The sequence below is a fragment of the Nyctibius grandis genome, chromosome 8, assembly GCF_013368605.1.
Source record: "Nyctibius grandis isolate bNycGra1 chromosome 8, bNycGra1.pri, whole genome shotgun sequence".
NCBI lineage: Eukaryota > Metazoa > Chordata > Aves > Nyctibiiformes > Nyctibiidae > Nyctibius > Nyctibius grandis.
The window spans coordinates 36,920,667-36,942,506 of NC_090665.1; the positions used below are offsets into that span (position 1 = coordinate 36,920,667).

General features: G+C 38.9%; 1 protein-coding gene across 2 annotated transcripts in view; it reads left to right on the forward strand.

Annotated features, from left to right (window-relative positions):
- Window positions 1-4,241: 4,241 nt before the first annotated feature.
- Window positions 4,242-21,840, forward strand: part of PIGK (phosphatidylinositol glycan anchor biosynthesis class K) — a 72,360-nt gene continuing 54,761 nt past the window's right edge. For both annotated transcript variants that reach the window (XM_068406666.1, XM_068406667.1), the window contains exons 1-9: window positions 4,242-4,357; window positions 6,049-6,102; window positions 8,375-8,466; window positions 12,074-12,209; window positions 13,485-13,596; window positions 13,954-14,050; window positions 14,415-14,532; window positions 15,313-15,423; window positions 19,928-20,100. In XM_068406666.1, coding sequence (XP_068262767.1) covers window positions 4,265-4,357; window positions 6,049-6,102; window positions 8,375-8,466; window positions 12,074-12,209; window positions 13,485-13,596; window positions 13,954-14,050; window positions 14,415-14,532; window positions 15,313-15,423; window positions 19,928-20,100 — 986 coding nt within the window. In that variant the 5' untranslated portion in view covers window positions 4,242-4,264. The remainder of the gene's footprint in view (window positions 4,358-6,048; window positions 6,103-8,374; window positions 8,467-12,073; window positions 12,210-13,484; window positions 13,597-13,953; window positions 14,051-14,414; window positions 14,533-15,312; window positions 15,424-19,927; window positions 20,101-21,840) is intronic.

Genomic DNA, 21,840 nt, shown 5'->3' on the forward strand with positions numbered 1-21,840 from the left:
ATGCCTGGTGATATTTGCATCATTAATGACAGAACTGATGACAAGGTAAATGGTTAATTCATTAAGAACAAATGTCAACTGAATTTCATTGTAGGTTTCAAGGTTTTTGCCTGTGTTCTATTCTGACCTCAAAAGGCACTGCACAAAATGATGTCTATAATCTCGCTTTGTAAATAACAGTAAAAAATATTGTCTAGTTTGATTCCAATGTAGAGGTAAGCAACTTGATGCTATGGATGAACAAAAGTGTATGTTCTAATGTGTTTAACCAGTGTTCAAAAAGAATCTATTGATAAACACAGTTCAGTACAATTGTTTCAGCTTGATAATATTAGAAGCAAGACTTCTTTCAAGTTACTTTCCTTTGGAAGTTCTGTATCTATTACTCTCACCATATTCTTTTTGCATATTTCTTAACAGTATTATGTTACTATTGTAAATCTTTTTAAAGTACAAACATTCTGTAGTCAAGCCAGTCCTCCACTAACAGAAATGGAAAAAACCCAGATGAATAAGATCAATCATTGATTTGATTACTGTTGTTTCATTTAGGTTCCATATTTGCAGATAGCCATTTTATCATCTCAGATACCAAACCGTAGCAGACTTGTTTGATCGGCACAAAAACCTCAAGCAATATAAAAATGGGAGTTTTCTGATTTTTTAATGCATTGTATTGACAGTCAAAATGAAGAAAGTAATAAATTTGCATTTTTTGTGAGATAATAACAGTTGAGCTATTATTGATGATTCCTTAAAAATCAGTCTTGTTGACGTACTTCATTGCAAGAGTTGCTTTTCATTTTTCCTTTTGAAGCATAATAAATACAGCCAAAGACATATTTCTTTATCTTGTACAGCAGAAAATTATCAGGCAGTACATGCAAGTCTGATAAAAATGGGAAAAGAAACACAGAACAAGGATCAAGAGTATAGAAGAAGGAAGAGATACACTATGATACATATAGGCAATAAAGGTTAATACAAACACAGTTAAAGATAATTGGTATTTTTGGCATAGAAAAAAAAAAGGTTGTGGTCAAAAAGTGTCAGCTAAACTCCAGTAGGCACAAATCCCTGTTTTAGGAGCTTATGGGGTTACACCTGGGATTGCTGCCTCTCCTCAGAGGAAGGCTAGGTTTGTTTGCTCCATGCTGGACAGGAGCAAGCTGACAGATGGCTCTTAGAGGGCAATATCCAGAGGGTATAGATTAGAGGATTAGGGCCTGAGCAACCTGCTGGAGGAGGAAAGAATCTGGAAGAGCACCAAGAAGAGCACTAATGTGAATAACAGCTGCAGTTACAGTAGCTTTTTAAACAGTTGTTTTAATTACACATTTGGTGTCCTTCCTAATTACTCAGCAGGAGGTACAAGAAACATTGTGGCAAAGGTCAAGCTAAAGAGACTCAAGAGCATGAAAAATACTGTGATTAGCATGAAAACAAAGCAGAATGAAGAAACAGAAGCAGGCAGCATAGAGCTTAATTTCTAGACAAATAAATCCTGTACAGGCATGGAAGCAAACAGCAAGTCTATATTGAGAGCTGCCTAAGGGAATAAAGATGAAAAAAAACAAAGGCAAAGCTTTTGGTACTATCTTAATGGGGAAAAAAGAAATGATACCACCTCCAGGAATAATGCCTGAAGCACTGGCACACTCATGTGTGTCTGATGAATACTAAAGCCCATGAAAGACTGAGACTATAAAGAAATAAAAGCCAGAAGTAGAAGAAATAGATCTATTACAACATACACTCAAGCAGGCTAAGAGAATCTAGAAGGCAAACCAGAGACAGATCTAAAAAAATGAACTATGCACTGTATTAGATGGCATATAAATCAGAGGGAATAATGGCCATTCTTTTGGAATATTCCAGTGAGCTTGTGAAACTGAGTTTGCTCTAACTCAGTGCTCTCTCTCCCCTCAGATGGCAGCAACCTGACCTGAGCACCTACAAAGAATAACACCTGCAGTGAGACTGTAGTTGATCCGAACATTGCTCACACGCTGCAGCAGGCAGCACGTGACCCAAGACTGATGAGTTTGCAGCTCTGTTTTTACATCAAGAGCCAGCTAAACCTTCCTCTAGATTGCAGAACCAACTACATATAACCCATGAGAGATAGCAACAGTATTGACTGGACAAGTGTGCTTAAACTACTCTGACTATTGCTGAAACCTAGTATTTTAAATGTCTCATCCCCTATAAGTGAACTTTCATGTAAGGATAATTTGCTACAGTTCTTAATAGCTCAGCACAAGTAGCAGATGTTTGCTTGTAGAGTCCAGAGGTGATAACTTATGTTTACATGATTCCAATGCTACATGACAGAAATTTGGGGTTTTTCCATTTCCTTTTTTTCTTATGTAGCAAATCATACACAGTGACCTTAAAAGAATGTTATTAAAACTACAAAGTCAAGTATTCCAGAGAATGACAAAATTAAGGTCACTTGTGATACACATTTCAGAAGGTTCATGAGTTTTTAAGTGACTAGGATTTTTTAAAGTTTTATTCACAGAAAAGATGTTCATTACTTCTCATGTCAGGAACATTTCTGGGTAAGCTGAAGTTACCTTTTGGTAACATTTGACCTAACTTTTCATTTGGTACAAACATCAGGACTTACGCCTGGTTCAAAGATGCATCATCAGGATACAGCTGATGACATTATTTCTATGGGAAAAGCTGTTGACCAAAACGCATGATACCAAAGGATGAATATTTGTAATAAATGCAAAGGGCAAAGAACTAAGCTTAACAGAAAGTTCAGTCAAAGGTTGAGACCTCCTGTTATCTGACCAACTCCACATGGGAGCTGCAAAGTAATGAGGAGCTATCCAAGTTAAAGCGCATGCAATCAACTCACCAGTTTGTAAAACTACATGAGTACATGCTCTGGAAGATAGCTGCCTATCCTTCAGAATTACTGACACAACTTGAATGCATCCGAGAATGATTGGAGACCTAAGTGGAAGCATTTGAAAGGGCAAGGAAAAAGCTTAGGCTTGGTCCTAGTCTTAAGTTCATTTCGTTTTCTGGAGCAAGAAGATAAATAGCACAGCTTACAAGCAGCCACCAAGGGACATATGCTTATAGCACTCTCAGTAGGTTCATAAAAGGCTCACACAGGAGAGGTGTTCAGGCACGACAGCAGCTGGTTGCTATAGTCTTCAAAAGGGAGTAAGTTCATTAGCTTTAGGCACAAAAAGAAAAGGTGATCTAATCACAAGTGATTGTTTTTATCAAGGAAACCAGTGATGCTTTCAAACAGCAAACGTGATGTTATTGAAATTCCAACATCAATACATGGAAATATGCTTCTGTCTGAGAAAACCATTACTGCTGACAAGTACACAGAGCAGGAAATAGCTTCCATGGTTCAGGGCAGATTCTGAATCTTCACTAATGGAAGGCATCAGGCAATTGAACAAAGGTGGTGACAGGATGAGTTAGTGGAAATGAAAGAATCATACCAAGTGGTTCAATAGACTGAAATAAAAAACTGGTGATTCATCAGCTCCGAGGGATGTATGCACCAAAGGCGAGGCTATAGCAAGGCATCTTGACAAAAGATCTACTTTCAGATCCCCCCCTTCTCCCCACCAAAGGTGGTCCCTCTCCCCAGCTCTCCCCTTCACCCTCCAAGGCACCTCTGCCCTGCAGCCACCAAGGCCTGAGGCCACCCTTGGCCCACAGGTTGGCATGCCCCCGCCCTGCCCTTGTGGTGACTTCAACAAAGCCCAGTGATTGGAGTGTATTTTTGGTAGAAGGCTGAGAGAAATGGCTCTTCTTGCATCCCCAGGAGCCTCCCAAGCCAGAAGCAAGATGTGAGGCCAGAGCTTTCTGCCGACAGCCAGGCCTGTCCAAGGGACGGACGAGGTCAGGGTAGGGCTGCGTTACACCTCACAACAGTGCCACAGCGAACGCGGACGCTCAAGGCAATGGTGCCATCTGCTACCATTACTGCCTCCGCTCTGTAAAAACCGAACTCAAAGCGAGATCCCCAGGTGCTGGCCAGGCCGGGGAAGCTCTGATATGTGACTAAGCGCCCGGCATGACGCAGAGCGGGGGCACCATTCCTGCTGAACAGCCGCCCCCAAGCGCCGGCGGGGAACGGGACGGGGCGGAGACGGTGCACAGACAGCAAGCGCCCGCTCCCCATCCCGCCCTGAGGCGGCGGCGCGGAGCATGCGCAGAGGCCGCTTCCCCCCTTCCGGCAGTTGCTGCGGCCGGAGCCTTGCGAAAGAGGCGCGACAAGATGGCGGCCGCGGTGCCGGGCGGCTGCTGGTTCCGCGCCGCCGCAGCCCTGTTCCTTGGGTGCTGCGGCGCAGCGCTCGCCAGCGGCGTCCAGGTACGAAGGCTGGTGGGAGCGGCTGGCAGGGAGAAGGGGTGGCCGGCGCTGGGCCGCGCCGCAGGCTCTGTGCTGCTGGTTCCCCCCATCTCCTCCCCTCCACAGGCAGAGCCCGCGCCCGCCGCCGCTCTGGGGGCCGCGCCGGTGAGGCTGCCCCGAGGCGCTCTAGGAGGGGTCGTGCCGGCATCGGCGGCCGCCAGCCGTGAGCCGGTCCCCCGAGCGGAGGAGCGGCCGGTGCCCTGCGCCGCGCTCCCTGCCCCGGGCGGGCCCTGGGCCCTCCCCTGGCCCCGCCCCGTCCAGCCCCGTGGGCGTACCGCGGGGGGTTGCTGGCGGCCGCCCCCCCCGGCCCGGGGGTTTCAGTGTTTGTAAGCTGTGCTGCGGTGTGTCCCAGAAACAACGGGGCTTGCTAGACACATCTAACTTGTTTAAACTGCTTAAAGTTAAAAAAAGCCCAAACCTGTCTTTTAATACGTTGGCAGGTTTCTGAAACGCGGTTGCAGACGTACGGCTGTGCGATGTAACTTTCGGTAGTCGCTGTTTATGTTGCTTTTCCGGACGTTTGCTGGCAAAGTTATGTGTGTCTATAGATCTTCTTCTTCAGTTAAAAAGCAGGGTGAGGTGTCGGCTGCCCGGGCTCACCTGGCCTTGGTTGCCGTGTGCCCCTCTCACAGGTGTGAGGCATTTCACACTCAGAAAGAGCGAATGTTTTTTTTTCAAGTGGGAGTAATTTCATCTTTCAGTAATTACTCTTTTTTTGCGCAGTGCCCACACTACATCTGGAGTGTTGTTTGCGTTTGAGTTCTGCGTTATTAACAAATTGTTATACTTGAAATAAATTACAAATAGGACAAAAAGTAGCCAATAGAAATATTTTTAGAGTCTTTGGATTACTAATTATACTGCAGATTGTTTTCTGCTTTAAGTAGAGTGTGCTTTATGTGTATTTTAACAAACACTTTTTCTGTTACTGTGTGTTTTATGTGAGCCCGTAGGCGTCAGCCCAGTACCCCTCAGAGAGCTAACAGAGACTGATTAAGAATCAGCAAGTCAGGGTTTTGTCCTGTGACAGGCTCATTCCCTTACCTCTGGGAAGTCATATCCCCTTTCTGTGTCCTGATTTATGCTATCTATTAAAGAAAAACAGTCCTCTCCTCTGCAAAACACGCTGGGAGCTGTGGATAACACATTATAGAGAAGGTTGTTGCAGTCATAGCTCCTGATTTTGAAAAATAAATGTAACCACCTTGGATTTAAAATGGTTAAAATTGCAGATTCACTTACCTGCCTTTGAAAAGATGAGAAGAACAATAAAAATAGAAATTAATCCAAGCCCCTTTTCTCATTAAGGAAGAAACTGTAGGTCAATAATCATTTTATTTTGTTCTTGGAGTGTCCTTTGGAATAGAGATGTGTGGGCTTTTTGTTTTAACTAAGCTGAAAGTGACTAATAGTTCTTTCTCCTTTGTTATTTAGCAAGTTTCATGGAAACATTTGAAGCAATTAGCTTGCATGAAATGTGCAAAATGGAATAAGAAAAAATACCTCTTTTGAAGCTTTTGTAAGGTTTATTCAGTGTTAAGGTGTGGTAAACATATGCATTGAACACTGTTTTGTGGAAACAACAAAAATAGGAGTGGTCATTTCTTTCTTATTTCTGAAAAAAAAAATCTATTATTTTCTCCATCTTTCAGGATCAAGCAGAACAGTTCTTTAGAAGTGGACATACAAATAACTGGGCAGTTTTGGTAAGTGTGGTCCAGGTTGTCTTCTCCCAGTAAAGTTGACAGTTTTTCATCAGGAGCCGTAATTGCAACAGTCATTAAAGAATTCTGTTCATTTGAAAGAAATGGAAAGATAAATACTTGGAAATGAATAAATTTGAAATTGTGCCTGCAAATTTATTACACTATAATAAAACTATCTTTTCAGTATGACTGCACTTCAAGTACTCAAAACATCTAGCTACATGGCAGGATTCATAAAACAAAAGTTCGGATAGCATTAAAACAATTAAAGTACCATAATGCATATTGAACAAAAGTGTAATTCTGATATAAGAGAAGTATATCTCTTTGATCAGAAATATACAATTTATTTCTGATTTTTGTTCTTACTCAACTTGTTAACTTGTGTTAACAGGCTTAGAATAAAATAAATTCAGGCAACATAATGTTTAGATCAACTGTTCTTATCCTAGTTTTTTTTTTCTTTGCCATGAATCTTTTATTAGCTTTGAATCATTCTACACGATTGTTTCTTAATCACAATTCAGGTCTTAATGACTAATTTGTTTCAGAACACTAGTGTAATTACTCAGTAGCAGCTGTTTGTTTTCCAGATACTAAAATTGAGCAATATAAAAGGAAAGTTAACAGTAATTAATTGAATTATAAGGAGTAATTTCTATATTCTACAATGTGCAAACTTGAAACTATTAAAACATCAAGTACTACCGTAATACTGTTAACAAATAGGTCCTTTTATTAGTACCCGTAAAAACACACAAAGAACGTGGAGAATTAGGTCCAAGGAGCTATACTTTCTGTCCTCAACAGATTCTTTGCTGGTTATGTTTTTTCAGTAGTTCATGATTAAGCTTTATAACAATTGCTACTAATTTTTTAAGCAGTAAAATAGGGAGGGTTTTACTGCTATCAGGCGCTTCAAGGCTAGGATCGTACTGCAGTCCCACCTCATCAGTCGTTTGAATTAATATGCTGCAGTGTAAATAGCTACATTTAGAGCATAGACACGTTTTTCCACCGTGTTGTAAGGGAAGTAATGGAGGAAAGGGGCAGATGATAATGTCGTGAAATGTCACAGCTAGATTGGCCACAGTTAGTTTTCAGAGCTTTAAATCTCACTGGAAGGCAGATGTTCTCATGGACTGATTCCCATGGGCTTTGTTGAAATTCCTAACTGACAGGATGATTGAAACACAAGGGGGTCTTTTCAGGCTGAATTTCTATTATTATTTAAGCTACTACTCATTTCTTTTTATGAAAAGGCTAGAGAAAAAGATGTCACATAGTGTAACATAAAGATGTTTCTATTTAAATTAGAGCTGTGCTTTTAAAGCTGAAAAATTATAATACTGTCTTAAATGCTTGTTCCTTCTTCTCTGGTTTTGTGGTTTTAAAGTCACCTCTTCTACAATGCTGCTTCCTTTGTCTGTTTGAAAGACTTGTAAAAGCGAAGGAAATTTGTCTCCAAAGCAGAATTGCTGTGCTTGGTGTGGAACAGTCAAAAAGCAGTGAACTGAAGTTAAACGCAAGACCAATGATAAGGCTAGTAAGGCACTACAGCAGATCGCCTCTGGAGGTTTTTGAAATCTCATTGGTTTGAGGTTTCTGAGGACAGATTAAATAATATCTGACCTAGGAATAGTTGAAGTACAGGAATGGCTGATCCCCAGCCCTTTGCCTGTTAGAACAGTAGAACCTGAACTCCTTTGAGATTTTTGAGAATTTGTGTTCAGATTTCTGTTAGAGCTCACTTAGCTGTTACTTTATTATATTTGACTCCTTGAATGCAAACGTCCTCAGTGTATTTTCCCCTATGTGTGGCTTCTGCATGAATTCACTTACTCCTTTGTGCAAGGATGCTCCCAGAATGGGTTTGCTATTGAGATGAGAATTCTTACTTTGATTTTTCTTCCATTTGATATGAAGAAAGCAAATGAAAAAAAATTTAGCTTATCCACCTACTATTGTTGAATTATTCCCTGAAGTGCCACTTTCTATACTTAGTTGGGTTTTATGACGATTTTTTCATGAGTCAATATGTTAAGAACTTTTTTTTTTTAAAAAACTTTTGTTTTCAGCATTTGTTGCTTTGGTACAACAAAGATTTATATAGCTTATATCATGAGTTTCTTGGTGTTGCTGTGTTTGTTCTGATTTGTTACTAGTTTGTTGATTCTCCTGTGATCACGGTCTTCTAATGCAATATGCCAGGTCAGTTTGTATCTTTTACGCTATTTAATATGCTTTTTTTTTTTCCCCTTAAAAATTCAAGGTGTGTACGTCTCGATTCTGGTTTAATTATCGTCACGTAGCAAATACTCTTTCAGTATACAGAAGTGTCAAGAGGCTGGGCATTCCTGATAGGTGAGTGAATCTTGGTGAATACAATTCCTTACAAATGTGCTATTAAAGTTCGCTTGTTGTCTGAAGCAGTATAAAAATACATTTGTGTTCCCAGTTTAACTGGATAAAAGTAAAAAGGAAGGATGTGATCACATCAGTGTATTGAAAAGCGCAGCAGTGTTGTTCAAAAGGAAAAGTAACAAGTTATTATATAAAACTTCCAGTTGGAATGGATGATTGAATTGAGAACATAAGGAACTGCCTGAGTACTAAAATGTACCACTTAATAAACTGGTGGAAGCATAATGTGAAAATTGATAAATGCATTCAGCAATGACAATAGTGCTCTGAGAGATGGCTTCTGCTGTACTTTCCTTTCAGTGTGGAGATGTTCGCAACGCTAGCTGTACTAAAATGTAAGACTTCCACATGTGCAACTACACTGAGGGTCTCTAAACTAAAGGCTCTGAACAAAGCAGCTCCTACATATTGAAAGTAGCCTTGAAAAATCCATTTTGCGTGATGTTTGAAGAGAAACCAGAAGCTTTGTCCATCAAATTGTGCTTCTTTAGCGACAGCACAATGGTTAAAGTAGTATCCCTTCTTTGACAACAGGATTAGGAAGGTGAACAAACTGTTCTGAAGTGTCTTTTAGTTGTGTTTCTACTGGAAGTTCTGGGGGTGTTGGCACAGTTCCATCCAGCTGTTCTGGAATGCAGTTTACTTGTATCAGAACTGTGGAAGCGAATTTTAGGCACCAACATCCGTTGAATAATAGGCTATATGTATCCATAGGCTCCTATGAAAATCCTGGTGGTCCTGGTTTTTAATGTTAGTTTAGACGACTGGTGTTTTCTCCAGCATGTCTGCCTGAAGAGGTACGGCCCACTCCATCATTGCAAAATGCATATTCTGCTGAATTAAATTTGTATGGCATTTTTTCGTCCAAGTCCAGAACTGTAGTATCTGGAGTCCCCGCTTAGCTTCCACTCAACTGTGAATGCAGTGGCAGTATCATCCCGTTTCCCATGTTTATTTAAAAAAAAAAGAGTGACTTCTCAGTTTTTGAAAGAGGGGATGTTGAAACCTAATTTTTGGAAGCTTTTGAGGGCTGTAAATCCAAGGGGATGTACTACCTAAGCACTATGGGCTGAAAAGCCACAGAAATGTGGCATTTTTTTTGCACATCTCGTTCAGAAGCATCTGTCTTCTTTCCTGTATAGTCTTTGAAGCATATGTGCCCTAGGCACTACGTTAGAAATTCTTTCACTAGTTCTACCCTTACGTGAGAACTTTCATCTTCTCTGCATCAATCCATCTTCACCATTAAGGTCAAAATAAGTGGCAGTTTTAGAAATACTGCAAAAACTACAGCATGACTGGAGATTTCTGTTGTTCAGTAGCCTGATCTGTCTCTTATCCATACCCAAGGATCTGGAAGTTAATCTCAAAAAGCCAGCAATGCTTTAGACTAAGGTCAAGAATAAGACATTGGAGAAGACCTAGAGAGAGAGCACGCCTGTTTTTTTCCCATTTGCACCAATTTTTACATGGATTTGAGTGGGTTTCTCCCTTAGACAAACTTCTTCCTCTACCTGTTTTTCTTTCTTTGCTGCAAAACTTAATTCAAAATATTGATAACACTAAAAAAAAAAAACCCAAATCACATCTTAAAAATAAACATTTATTGTGATTCTTAGGGTTTTTTTTTTTTGGAGGGGTTTGTGCATAGCCTCATTTTGAATGGAACTGTGTCAATTTGGTATTTTAAATGGATTTGTCATCCAACAACAGAACTCATTAGGAAAATGATTTGTGGTTTTATAAGTGTAAGTTGCTCTGGTTTGTTGACATGTGGGCACAATGCTCCAATTCATAAAAGAAAAGTTTTACTAAAATAAAGCCAGAATGAATCCAGAAATTCTTTTTGATTCCTGGAATCGTTACGCAGTATGAGGTTTACATCATGAAAATAGCATTAATATAATATATGGTTAGATTACTTTAAGAGTTAAACTGCAAGTTAACACCTAGATTGTTTTGCTGCATATATGAACCACTTGTACACAGTGGTTCTGTTTAACCGTGGGATATTTCATATGCTTTTAAGAATGCCATACAGTATACAAACTTTGAATGTTTGTGTTCACCTGTCTGTGCTACTACTACGTGTGATTATTAATTCTTTTTTTGTTAATAGACATATTCCTAGCAAAAATACAGTGCTAAACTGTAGGCCTAGTGATGGCTTAGTCTGGAATATTCTCTTCTGAGTGTAATACAAAAAATGGGTGTACACCTGACTGTCTCAGTAAATCTGTGAGGCGTGTATTCAACACTTGCTTCCAACTAATTTCCTTTTAATGATACTCTTTTATAAAAATAGTTTTGTACTGCTGTTCATGTGTGGAGAAAAAAAATCTTTATTTCTCTTCTGTAGTTGTCCTCCTCTGACTTCTGTCATTGCAGTTCATATTTATGCCAGTATTTTATTCCCATTGAAATAATTTACTTTGATTGTTTTTGAGGATTTATGCTTATGTTATTTTGGACAGAATTTCTCTTTTTTTTTTTGGTGCAGTGTGGCGTGTATCAGCACTTAATAAAGAATAACTTCACTCTTAAAGTGCTCATGCAGACATGTAGGCGCACAACGATAAGCGCAGGAATGGTGCTTAAATGGCAGGAGACAGTTTAATTTATAATCCTGTCCCGGAGAGTCAGAATTAGCAGCATTCTTTGCAGGATACAGAGCTTTCTGTTTGTAAACATTGTTTGGAGAACACAAAGGTCACAGTCTAGGAGAAACTATATCCAAGACAGGGTTATCCACAGAAAGCACTGGCTTCACCTTGTTACAGACATCTCTGGCGCATTGTTCCTAGTGCTAACAGTCTCCAGTGGCTACTTGTTATTTCATATATTGACCCAAACCTGACCTTGCCAGGTGAAATGTAGATCTTTGGCTGCATGCAATTTGGAACAGCTTTATAATGTGCTGGGGTTTTTTTCTTGGTTCTGTGAAATGCTGGGTTGTTTTTTTTCTTGGTACTATGAAGAAGACAAAATGTCTGGTGTCAGCCCACTTGTGTTCTTCAAGGAAAATTCCATTAACATAGATAATCATACAATAGGGCATCAGATGTAGTATAACGATTTGAGAAATGTTCAGGAGCTCCTCAAATTTAATTAAAAATTGTCATGTTTTTAATTGATCTGTCTGAGAGGGTACAAACAAGCTGGGATTTCTTCCGTGGAGCTGCATGAAATCATTTAGTGCCCTATAAAAATCTCCAGATTTTTTATAAAGAATTCTGCCAGCGTAGGTCCAGGCAAGTCCGTATCATAAAGTTGCTAATGTCAACTACCCTTGTGCTCATCTTTTGGCCCAACTTAGTCCTGTAGATAAATATCAGCTAGCTGCATTTCCATATGTGGTATCTTTATGATAGTGAGGATGTACATAAGGAAATAGGGTTATAACTAAGCAAAGTTTCACTTACAATTCCAGGAATCTTCTTAATGTTGTAAGCTATTGTTGTAATCATGGGACAGTGGTGGTGTAATTTCCGTTTGACTGTTATGTGAAAGTAGAATGGCTGAAATGTTTTTGTCTTATTTTCCATAGTCACATTGTCCTGATGCTAGCAGATGATATGGCATGTAATCCCAGAAATCCCAAACCAGCTACTGTGTTTAGTCATAAAAACATGGAGCTAAATGTCTATGGAGATGATGTGGAAGTGGATTACAGAAGCTATGAGGTGACTACGCTTTAATTAAATAATTGGATCTTTGTTTTTAGCATTGGTTTAAAGATTTATACAACATCTGTGAAGTCTGTGGGAGTCTTTCTATTCACTTTACTGGTTTGGGGATGGGCTTTTATCGTCAACTTACAGATTTAAAACACACACCCTTCCCTCCTTTGATAGTTGGTTTTGTATTTGAAATTTATTATACTAGAAACGTGTATTGGCTCTTTTAAATAATGGAATCTCCACAGTTAAAAGAATATATGGAACTCCTTGTATGTGTTAGGAATACACACATATTACTGAAATTTCTCTTCTTTGGAAATGACTGATCAGTGTCTCATCTTACAAACACTTAAACACCCCTGTGAAACTTGTGTTTATTAGGGAGACCTACTTAAATTTCTAATTTTAAGCATATGGCTTTTATCAAAATAAAACAGAAGCCATAACCTAATCATTACTGTAAAACAATTACTATATAGAAATCTGTATTCTATCACCTTTTCATTTTTGTGTAATATTCCTTCAGACAGACAGTGTCTTTACCAGTTGATCTTAAACTGGACATCAGTTGCATAATTTAATAGTGCTATATCATCATTACTAAAGGTTTATGGGAACATATTTAAGTCTTTAGTAGATGTTTTATTTCTCTGAAGCTTTGTATAAAGAAGTGAAGATACAATACTGAAATAGAGACATGTTCCTTTTATCAGTTTTTTTCCTGAGTATGGATTTATTGCTAGCATTTGAGCTGTGTACATCTGCATGTAGAGGAAGTGGTGTTTTATAGGATGTTTTACAGTCACTATCCAGATGGGTCTTACCTGATCACTCAAAGACTTAGTAACTGCGATTGATCTTGTTTTTCCTTTCCTGAGTTGCAGAGGGAATTTAAACTTTTATTTTTCCATGGTAACACACTAATGTTGGAGCATTTTGTGAGTACATGAGCAGCTTTGGCAGAATAAAGCTATACGCTGGCAGGTTTTCAAGTCAATGAAAATGTACTTAGAAATTATAATGGTAGTAGACTTATTGGATATAATAAAGCAACAGGCTGATGTTAGTGGGATAAAGTAAAAGGTACCATGTGACTGTGACCTGCAGTAAAACCTTAAACAGAAAATGTCTGTTTATGCAGTTTATACTGTGCAATATTACGTTTGGTTAGATATACTGCATATTTTAGTGTTCCATTATTTAATTTATGTAACCGAGCCTAGAGTTGTTAATCAATATTTTTCTCTTTAGAAAACTACTTTATGCTTCTATTCATAGGTTACTGTCGAAAATTTCTTGCGCATATTAACAGGAAGAATCCCACCAAGCACACCACGATCTAAACGTCTTCTTTCTGATGACAGAAGCAATATTCTGATATATATGACAGGTAATTACAGGTTTCTGTATACAATTTATTGATGTTTGTTGTTCAGTTAGATGGGCCTGTTTGAAAGCACAAAATCCCATCAGGAGTCCAAACAAACAAAAGGATCAACAAAAGGATTTTTGTTCTTTTTTTAGCATGTCATACTAATTAAGAAAAAAAGTGTAAGGCAGTAGTTAGCAAGTATTGTTTCCAGTTTAAATGATGTATGTGTACAGTTTTGACTGTACTAATATTTTCTTTTGCTGGAGTCTGGTGAAAAGAGAATTGTGTTTGCCTTTTTTTAGAAAAATGGTCAACCAGGCTGAATACCTTCCTTTAATCTACATAGTTACCTAACTTCTGATTTTTTTCTGTCAGGCCATGGTGGAAATGGTTTCCTAAAATTTCAAGATTCTGAAGAAATCACAAATGTAGAACTTGCTGATGCCTTTGAACAAATGTGGCAGAAAAGAAGGTAAGAAAAAAGCATTATTTAGAGGTTAAATAGTGTATTTCATGAACGTGTCTGAAGTCTTATCGGTAGACCTTGGTTACCTTCAGCAGTGATAATTCACTTAACTTCAGCACATCTGTTGTCCATAAAATTTCATGAAAGTTTGCATTCAGAAAGAAGAGTTTTAATTTTTGTTTTCAGCTTCCTGCAGTTACAGCTGCTCAAATGTATTGCTTTGACTAAACTCGCATCTTACAGTCAATCAGTGTGAAGTCTTCTGTTCCTTAGGTTCCTAGCAGCTGTCCTGGTAACTAAAAAGCAAAATAGGTATATGTTGTTTCAATTTGAAGAGATATGGGTAAGGAGACTGTTTTATTTCTTTCAGGTACAATGAATTGTTGTTTATTATTGACACTTGTCAAGGAGCATCCATGTATGAACGATTTTATTCACCTAATATAATGGCCTTGGCTAGCAGCCAAGTTGGAGAAGATTCTTTATCAGTAAGTAGATTTTTGCAATCCTGAAGACAATTTTCAGAATGCTAGATTTAAAAGCACAGGTCCTATTGACTTTTAACTAAAAATTTCCCTTCTAATTGTTGAATGTGTAAAGTGTTTAGTTACAAAGCGGGGTTTTGATAAACGTTGTAAGTGTATTTTCCTGCTTGTCTTTGTGCGCTGTCCCAAAGAACCAGGCTAATGATGGATTTCTGTGCTTGCTGGCCAATTTATGCATTGCCTAGGATAGGAAGAAATTTTATGGGAAGACTACTGAGGTGTGGAGAATATTCCATCTAGGACTTCTTACACTTGATATACAAAAAAAATACCCACTACCTTTCATCTGCTGTAATTATATGCCAGCTGAATTACAGAAGGAGTGATAGGGGATTGATCCTAGCCAGACCAAAACCAGCTGGTCAGGATTACCTGAACCTGCACAGTGTTGTAAGATAAGCAGTCTCTCCCAGCCCTGTTTTCCAAGTCCTAAGAAGCTCGGGGCAGCCCACAAATCTGTACTGGACCATTAAGGAGAAGGAGTTCCCTGCTTTTTGGCAAGCATGGATTACCAGGATATAGTCTAGCAAAATGAAGATAAACTGTATTATTCAGCTTGTCAACAATGTGTTTCTCTAGCGCTAGTCATTTTCTTTGCGTAATTTGCCTAAGAGCAAAAAAAATTATGCCTAACTTTTGTAACATGCTATTACTTCTGTTCCCTCTCCTAATACTGTGTTCTCTCCTGCAAATGCCCAATAACTGCTGTGTGTTGTTTTTAAGCATCAACCTGATCTTGGGATTGGCGTTCATCTTATGGACAGATACACGTTCTATGTGCTAGAGTTCTTGGAAGAAGTTCATCCAGCCAGTCAGACAAATATGAATGACCTAGTAAGTAGAAAACTCAACATTCATGAATATGCTAATGACTTTTAACAGTCTCAGAACTAATTTATTTTGTCCATAGGGTTCTCCAAATGCTTTTTGTTCTCCTGCTGTTTCTTATGGAAGCAGCTTTAGGAGGAGGGTCTTTTTTCTATTATTAAATGTAGTCGTAGTGTAACACCTTAAGGATTGTCCTCAGTGTGAAAGTGGTTTGCTGGCTACAGAAAAAATAACCAAAATTAGCCAGATTTTTATTCATTGAAAAATGAATAAAGTATTAATTAAATATTCATTTCAAAAGAATGAAGTATTTGCACTTGAAAAATGATAGTAGGAAGCTTCTAAAATCAGGTTAATGGATAGCAGACACTTTGCAGATGTTGGAAAGGCAACCATTTATATTGTTCTGCAAAGGTGATTAAACAGTTAAAATTCTAACTGTGCATTCACAAATGCCTACAGAGACTAAATTCTCTGTATATCTGCTTAGATTCCAGAGCAAAATATGTCCAAATCCATCAGTGTTTGTAGTTAATTATACCTTAGGTAAATATTGTAGCTTTCATGTATGAGGGAGGAGGAAAAAAAACTACCACAACCAGAGAACCTGTGACAGAATTTATGAAAATGCCTCTATAACAGTTATAGAGGCTGGTGTATATATACACTGGTGAGATGACATAAAAAGTAACCATATTTTATTTACTCTATTAACCCTTTATACCTGTTCCAATATTAGTTTCATTGTAGTAATACATTATGCTTTGGTGCCTTGTAGCTGTAAATCCTGACATGCTGTGTCAGTGATCTAAGAGCCACCACTTACAGAACACATTGTCTTTGATTCATTTCTGTAAAAGGAGCAGCTGCTCAAAAGTTTTATGCCACCCTCTGTCTACAGAGGATGGTGTTAGCCTGGCTGCTAGATGTATAGTAGAATTCACTGTAAACAGCCCACACTTGACAGATTTTATGTTGACACAGAATTGATTCAGTGACTAAGATTCAAGATTCTTTTACTACCATGGGAATGAAATTCTGTCCTGTAATTTAATACCTTCTGATCATGGGATAGAGGTAACTTTAAAATAAAAAGACGACTACATAAGTTTTTTATTGATTAAGTATCTTCTTCTAGCCAGTTCATTCAAACAGCACTTCAGAACTCTATTCTGTGAACCAGAAAACGAATTGATATTTAAAAAAAAGGTCATAAATGAACAGTGGTTTCTACTGTTTAAAGACACCATCTGGGAAGTTGTATAACTGGTCTAGCCAGCTAGATATTCATCCAGTTGTGAAAAGTATAGAAAACTTGTTAGCTTGCCAAGTAGTTTATCTTTCGAGCTCTTTGGAGAAGATATCTAAACATTCTCCCTTGCATTTTTGGTTTTGCTTGTATGCCAAATACTCAGGAAGAGCTGTGGGAAGTTATCCCATACTGGTAAATTCCTTACGTCATGTAAGTCAACTTATCATACGTCTATCTCCTTATTGTTGCTCTGGGAAGGGAAGAGAATGGACCCAAATATATTGTGATTTGTGATAATCAGGTACTGAGTCACAATACGCACGTATTTCAGCAAAAACGACCTCTTGATTTCGAGTCAGTGCTTTTCAGGCCTTCATCTAAGAGTTTCAGAATGACATATGGTTAGTTCGTGGTAAGGATATAAACCTATTTGTTTGCCAACAGTTACAGGGGATACTTCGGCACTGGAAAGCACTGTTAGTGTTGTGCTGGTTTACGAATTAAGATATACTGCTTATCCAAGTCTGATTTTTTAAAATTGACACTTTCCAAACTCAGGACAACATTAAGTGGCTCTCTAACTAGCTTTAAGATTATTAGCTAATGCTTAGTTGTCTAATATTCTGATATGTCAAATATCTACTCTTTTAGAAGTACTGTGTGTGTGTTACACCGCGTCTGTCATGTCACCTCTTTACTTTTTTCCAACCGCTCTTAAAACAGCTTCTCTTCACATCCACCTAAGGTTTGGATATTACATTCCTGCAAAGAATGAGACATCTTTTTTCATAATCCACTCCACCTACTCCCCACCTGCTCCATCTGTGTTGCTAAGGGATGGCATAAAGCTGTGCAAATGACTGACTTTGGGTTTGATCACAGTTCCAAAAAAGTAAAGACTAAATTGAAATGTCACAGATTTTAACTTTTAAAATAAGATTCAACTACATTTCTAAATGAGATATCATTTGTCATAAAATAGCTAAAAATGTTAAGAAAAGTCAACAAAGTTCCCATTTGTGGGAATTGTTGAGGTTTATTTGAATAGCATCTTATTTTAGAAATTTGGAAAAATCAACTGATGAACAAATGTGTTTCACTTAGCTAGCCTTTGCCTTCTTTTGTCAGAAGACCTCGGTTATTAGTGTTAGTCTGCTGTGATGTAATTGCTTTGAAATCTTTTCTCACACTGGCACTGGATAGGTAGATCTTTAATAGTGAAGTCTTCTTCTCAGTGCTGTTGCCCATTTTTGTTCAAGTTTCATCTGAGCATCTTATGGTAGTAAATTGTTGTGAGACAGGTTAGAAACACTTGGGTGCAGTATCAATTTCCCACTTTCAGTACTGATGCAGTTGTTTTGGGACATTTGCACTCTCTTGAGAGCTTGGAAGAGTGACAATGGCATAACTGAAGCATAGATTTATGCATCAAATAGCAGGATTAAAACAAATACTTAGCTTTTATAGCTTACTTCAGAGACTTAGTTTTTGTGTTTGTGCCCTTAGTTGGAGCAGAGTTGAAGAAAATTGATTGCATTTTGGTGAAACTGAAACTTAAGAGGGTTTGTGTGCATTGACAAGTGGCTTTGTATGGGAAGCATGATGCTGATAAGTCTAGTTCATTTTCACTTCACAGGGAGGATAACAGAAAGATTTCATCTGCCCATATATTTCTTTAGCAGCTGTCTGATACTCTGCCAACAGGGGCACTGGGAAAGAGCTCAGTGGATATGTGTGCTTATAAGCTTCGGTTAAAGTAAAGGTAAAAGTGAGCTGAAGTCTCCCTGGACCAGCAGCCTAATGCTGTATTCATAGAATCATAGAATGGTTTCAGTTGGAAGGGACCTTAAAGATCATCTAGTTCCACCCCCGCTGCCATGGGCAGGGACACCTTCCACTAGACCCAGGTTGCTTAGAGCCCCATCCAACTTGGCCTTGAACACTGACAGGGAGGGGGCAGCCACAACTTCTTGGGGCAACCTGTTCCAGTGTCTCACCACCCTCACAGTATAGAATTTCTTCCTAATACCTAATCTAAATCTACTCTCATTCAGTTTAAAACTTTTCCCCTTTGTCCTGTCACTACATGTCCTTGTAAAAAATCCCTTTCCAGCTTTCCTGTAGGCCCCCTTCAGGTACTGGAAGGCTGCTAGAAGGTCTCCCCGGAGCCTTCTAGTCTCCAGGCTGAACAACGCCAACTGTCTCAGCCTGTCATCATAGGAGAGGTGCTCCAGCCCTCTGATCATCTTCGTGGCCCTCCTCTGGACTCACTTCAACAGGTCCATGTCCTTCTTATGTTGGGGACCCAAGAGCTGGACACAGTACTCTAGGTGGGGTCTCACGAGAGTGGAGTAGAGGGGCAGAATCACCTCCCTCGACCTGCTGGCCACGCTGCTTTTGGTGCAGCCCAGGATACGGTTGGCCTTCTGCAAGCGCACACTGCTGGCTCATGTTGAGCTTCTCGTCAACCATCACCCCCAAGTCCTTCTCCTCAGGGCTGCTCTCAATTCATTCCCCACCCAGCCTATGTTTGTGCTTGGGATTGCCCTGACCCACATGCAGGACCTTGCACTTGGCCTTGTTGAACTTCATGCGGTTTGCACAGGCCCAGCTCTCAAGCCCGTCAAGGTCCCTCTGGATGGCATCCCTTCCCTCCAGCGTGTCGACCACACCACACAGCTTGGTGTCGTCGGCAAACTTGGTGAGGGCGCACTCAATCCCACTGTCCATGTCACTGACAAAGATGTTAAACAGGACCGAATCCCAATACCAACCCCTGAATAATGCCACTCGTCACTGGTGTCCACTTGGACATCGAGCTGTTGACCGTAATTCTTTGAATGTGACCATCCAGCCAATTCCTTATCCACTGCCTTCCTTTGGTAAATGAGAGGAATTTATACCCACTTGTGCTTTTTGGAAGGTTATAGCGGCATTGCTGCATCTATATTCAGAAATACGTTTGTGCATTTAATCAATTAGATGTAATTGATGGTTGGCTTTCACAGAAGCATTTCTAAACTCAAAACGGCATAGTTGTGAGGATAAAGGTTTTCTGAAATGCATAATCAAGATGTTTATGCCTTTTAACATTTTTGTTCTATCTTTTTTTTTTTCAGCTGTGGAGCTTGTACTGAAATTAATGCAAGTTATGTGTGGCATTTATCTTTCTTTTTATAGCGATTCCATTTTGGAAGATATGTGTAGAGACCATTGATGAATGAGGAACAGGTTATGATTGTCCATCTTGGTTTCCAGTTTCAGGTCTGTCCAAAAAGTTTGTGCGTTTCCACGCCAGGGCACCGAACTGATCTCTTTCAGCGAGACCCGCAAAGTGTTCTGATAACAGACTTCTTCGGCAGTGTGAGAAAGGTGGAAATTACGACAGAGACGATTTCTTTGGACCGTGACTTAGCTGGTTTTGAAAGCAAGTAAGTAGTCATTATTTAGACTTGATTTGTATAGCTCTGTGCCAGAGAAACAAATTAATTGTGTAACTGTCAAGGAAAGAAGAACTCTGATTTCCTGTCATTTCTTACAAAGAATCAGGGACTTTGTATGGGTCTGCTACTACTGATAAAGTTGGGGTTTGTCAGCTGAAAACTTTGTATAAAAAAGCTCACCCCTTTATTCAGTCTTGTAAATAAATACTGCTAAACACCAGGGTGTGGATGTCAACAATGAAAAAATTAGTCTAAAATTCTCTTTCTTCCTTAACATTTCTTCTTTAATGTGCAGAAACATTTTGTTGCTGTAAATTCCTGCTTATAATAGTTTACTCCCTCAGATAAGCTCTGAGTATATGCAATCAGTTAGTTGTTTCATAACAACTAGCTTTTTAGTAAATGCTTTGTTTCTATCCTGTGAATTCTCTGGCTTTTGACATTAACTGTCCTGAGAATTTCTGTTGCTGAGATGCAACGATTCATCTGAATAAAATTGCTGGTGCAGATTCATGGATAGAAGTTGTAATGGGGCTTCCGTTACTTTGTGGGTGAAGAAAGAATTACAAACTACTTTGTATTTTTGGTATTCTGTTGCCACCTATTGGGAACATGTAAAGGAAGATGTGCTTGTACTGTAGAGTTTATTTAGAATTATACTTCCATTCTTATTGCATCTTTTATGTTTCATGATACTGTCCTCTAGGAGGAGAAAAAAAAGAAGGATTGAAATAGTCTGCTATACAAGGGATGAAATATTTTTCAACCCGTAAACTATTGTCTACTTTGTTGTTTACTGTTGCTCAAATCAAAGAACAAGTTAGTGGATAGCAGTTTTATTAATTTTAAACTAGTCAGGGGAGATTTAGACTGGACATTAGGAAGCATTTCTGCCGAGAGGGTGGTCGAACACTGGAACGAACTTCCTAGAGAGGTGGTCGATGCCCCACGCCTGCCAGTGTTTAAGATGCATTTGGACAACGTGCTTTGACTTTTTGTCAGCCCTGAATTGGTCAGGGAGTTGGACTAGATGATCGTTGTAGGTCCCTTACGACTGAAATAGTCTATTCTATTCTAAAGATAACAGTAACTCTGTTCCTCATATTTAAAATTCTCTACACGATTTAGTGTGTTTCATATTTTATTTTCATACTGTATCATGTGTATTAGTACTAACCATATATATCTTAGGCTAAATTTGTGACTTCTTAGTTTAGAATAGTGTTTAGTGACACTAAATTTGTTTTCTCTCCGAAGAACAAAAAAAGCTTTTGACAAATAACAGACATTTTGCCAGTCAAAAACCATGATGAAAACTTACCTATGTGGGTTTAGAATTTATGGACAATTAAAAGGAGAAATAGGTTTTGGACAACGTTACTGTTCTGAAACAGAAAATGACTGGTTGGGATTTTCAGCTTTTTTTTTTTTTTATCTGACACACTACTGAATTGGACACATGGACGCAATGTTGAGAAACGGGCACTCATGCACAGAGAGGAATATTATCCTTGTAAAATGTTCTGATATTAAATGAAAGCTGTATTACATTATCATGGCAATTCTGGTTAATTTAAATCTGTGAAATTAGAAGGGATGGGAACATGCTGTTTAATTAACTAAATAGTTCTCCTTTAGCTTGAAAGAGTCTTTGAGAACATGTATGCCCAGGAATGGAAGCACACAGCAGCAGCTTACGGAATACTGCCTCACTTCTGTAACGTGAAT